The sequence below is a fragment of the Trichophyton rubrum genome, assembly GCF_000151425.1.
Source record: "Trichophyton rubrum CBS 118892 genomic scaffold supercont2.6, whole genome shotgun sequence".
NCBI classification, from domain to species: domain Eukaryota; kingdom Fungi; phylum Ascomycota; class Eurotiomycetes; order Onygenales; family Arthrodermataceae; genus Trichophyton; species Trichophyton rubrum.
In genome coordinates, this window is record NW_003456423.1 from 1186414 (window position 1) to 1188473 (window position 2060).

The window sequence follows — 2060 nt, forward strand, 5'->3', positions numbered from 1 at the left end:
TTTCATCAGGATTCGTTGTAATAGCACTGTTTTCAAACGTCACCGAGCGTGAAGATCTCCGGTCCGGCTCTAGACTTTCGATTTTGACATGCACCTCGCTGACTTTGACAATGGCGTCTCTCTGGCCATCTGTACCCTGGACAATGGCCTCCTGACTCTCGGTAGTTGTCTGCTGCTCGACGCCACTGTGATAGGAATTGAGAGGGTAGCAACGGGTCTTCATGTTTGGGTTCACTCCATATATCGTTGTCCCTTCTTCCTTGGTCCCATACAAACTGATGTCAGTTGCCCAATATGGAAGTGGCTTTCTTTTCGTTGCAGGCTTTCGTAACATGCTACGGGGCCATGACGTTGACCCTGATGACCCGGTTGCTCGGGAGGTGGCCTCTCTGAGGATGAGTCTGACGAGTGGACCCAACATTGGGATACAGGCAGCAATCATGATCAGATATTGCTCAATGCACAGCCAGAAAACGAGGTCTATCGTGTTCCACGAGTAGTCTGCACGGGCAGAGAGGCGCGAAAGAAATATTGTCTTGACGACAGAAGCACCCACCGCTCTAAACAGCAGAACAACAATGGTGAGCAACAAGCGTCACTGGCAATGGGAAAGAATAAAAAAGGATACCAGATGCAGTGTATAACTTACACAAATCCAAGTGCAAAGATGGCCGCCAAGCCAAGTTTCACTCGGAGCGGCATTTGCAGTTTCGATATCAACCGCACGGGATAAATGGCCAGTGCAAGATCTGACGCGGCCGAAACGGCTGTGGAGAATGAAGTTCGGTTAGCAATTTGAAAGCTCTGACATTCAAAACGGGACATGCGAGCCAGACTAACCTCCGGTAAAAAACGCAAAATCTCTCTGGATTCGAGGATTCCAGCAGTTTCCTTTGATGCTGTGATCCCATAATGACTCCACAGGCATGCATTGGCCATAGATGGTGAAGATACAGACGAAGTTGACGACGGACAGAAATACCATGCCGCCGTAGAAGTAAGGAGCTTGTCGAGTTGCATGGCCAATAATGCGCAGGAGGAATAACATGATAGATACTTTGGCCCAGTTCGTAGATGCAACGTGGAACCCTTGAGAGATCCAATTGTATTTATCTGCTTGCATTGCTTCCTCTTTGGTGAGATAAAATTGATGTCGCCCAGTGCCGTGGACTATACTGGTGGTAATCATCGCAGCGTTGACCACAGCGCAAGCCTAGATGATAGAAAGAAACACCGTGTTAGAGACTCACACTCTCCTCCTCCGACGAGACAATATATTTACCAGAGCAAGTATAATAAATCCGTCGTCCCAGCCAAACGCTCTCACGACTTTGACCCGCGTCCATATTCTAGCTATGACAAGCAGAAGAGATATGCTGAATCCAGTCCAAGTTAGAATGATGATGATATGGCCTTTGTTAACATCACCATCCGGAGGCTCCTCTGGTAGTATCATATTGCTGTATGCTTGTGAATAGCACCCTGAGGACAGCTGGCCTCTCCAGCAACTAGACCCTAAGCAAATCCGTTAAGGACAGTGGAACACCTTCATCAATGGCGATGGCGGTTAAAGGGATGAAAAGGAAGGTTGAGTCCGTCTCCATGATGGGGGCTACGGAGCAACGGAACCATCTTATATGAAAGTGGAAGATCGTCGTCCTGGCTCGTGGTAATATTCATTTCTGCAAGGCGTTTGCCACTAAAGAAGCAGACCCTGGGATTTATGCTGGTATGATCGTATTTTCTCTCCTGTTGGCAGGGTATAGTCTTGGTTCAGCGCTATACCCAGACGGCGAAGATCATTCTCGACGTTCCCAAGACATACAGGCCAAATAATGTCCTCAAATTCTGAAGCGCCTGGTGACTAGATAACGGGTCCTGTTGCGCGCTACCGCAATAGCGGGTAGTCTGTGAATATTTCCCCCTCATTTCATCTGATGTGACGCCTCGTAAGCCGTAGATCTCAGATTCGTGGTTCGTGGGAAAGCTTGTCAGGAGATATTTGACGGCTCGGGACGAAGTAAATTTACTCCGTTCCAGACTGAGGCGGCCGTTCATGC

The 2060-nt window shown here is 48.5% G+C and overlaps 1 protein-coding gene across 1 annotated transcript; it reads right to left on the minus strand.

Annotated features, from left to right (window-relative positions):
• Nucleotides 1-39: 39 nt before the first annotated feature.
• Nucleotides 40-1456, minus strand: TERG_05847 (uncharacterized protein; the record flags this gene model as incomplete). The annotated part of the gene is made up of 5 exons (XM_047748509.1): nucleotides 40-69; nucleotides 95-560; nucleotides 650-767; nucleotides 841-1213; nucleotides 1283-1456. 5 exons carry the CDS (start codon nucleotides 1454-1456, stop codon nucleotides 40-42), a joined length of 1161 nt encoding a protein of 386 aa, XP_047604492.1.
• Nucleotides 1457-2060: the final 604 nt, after the last annotated feature.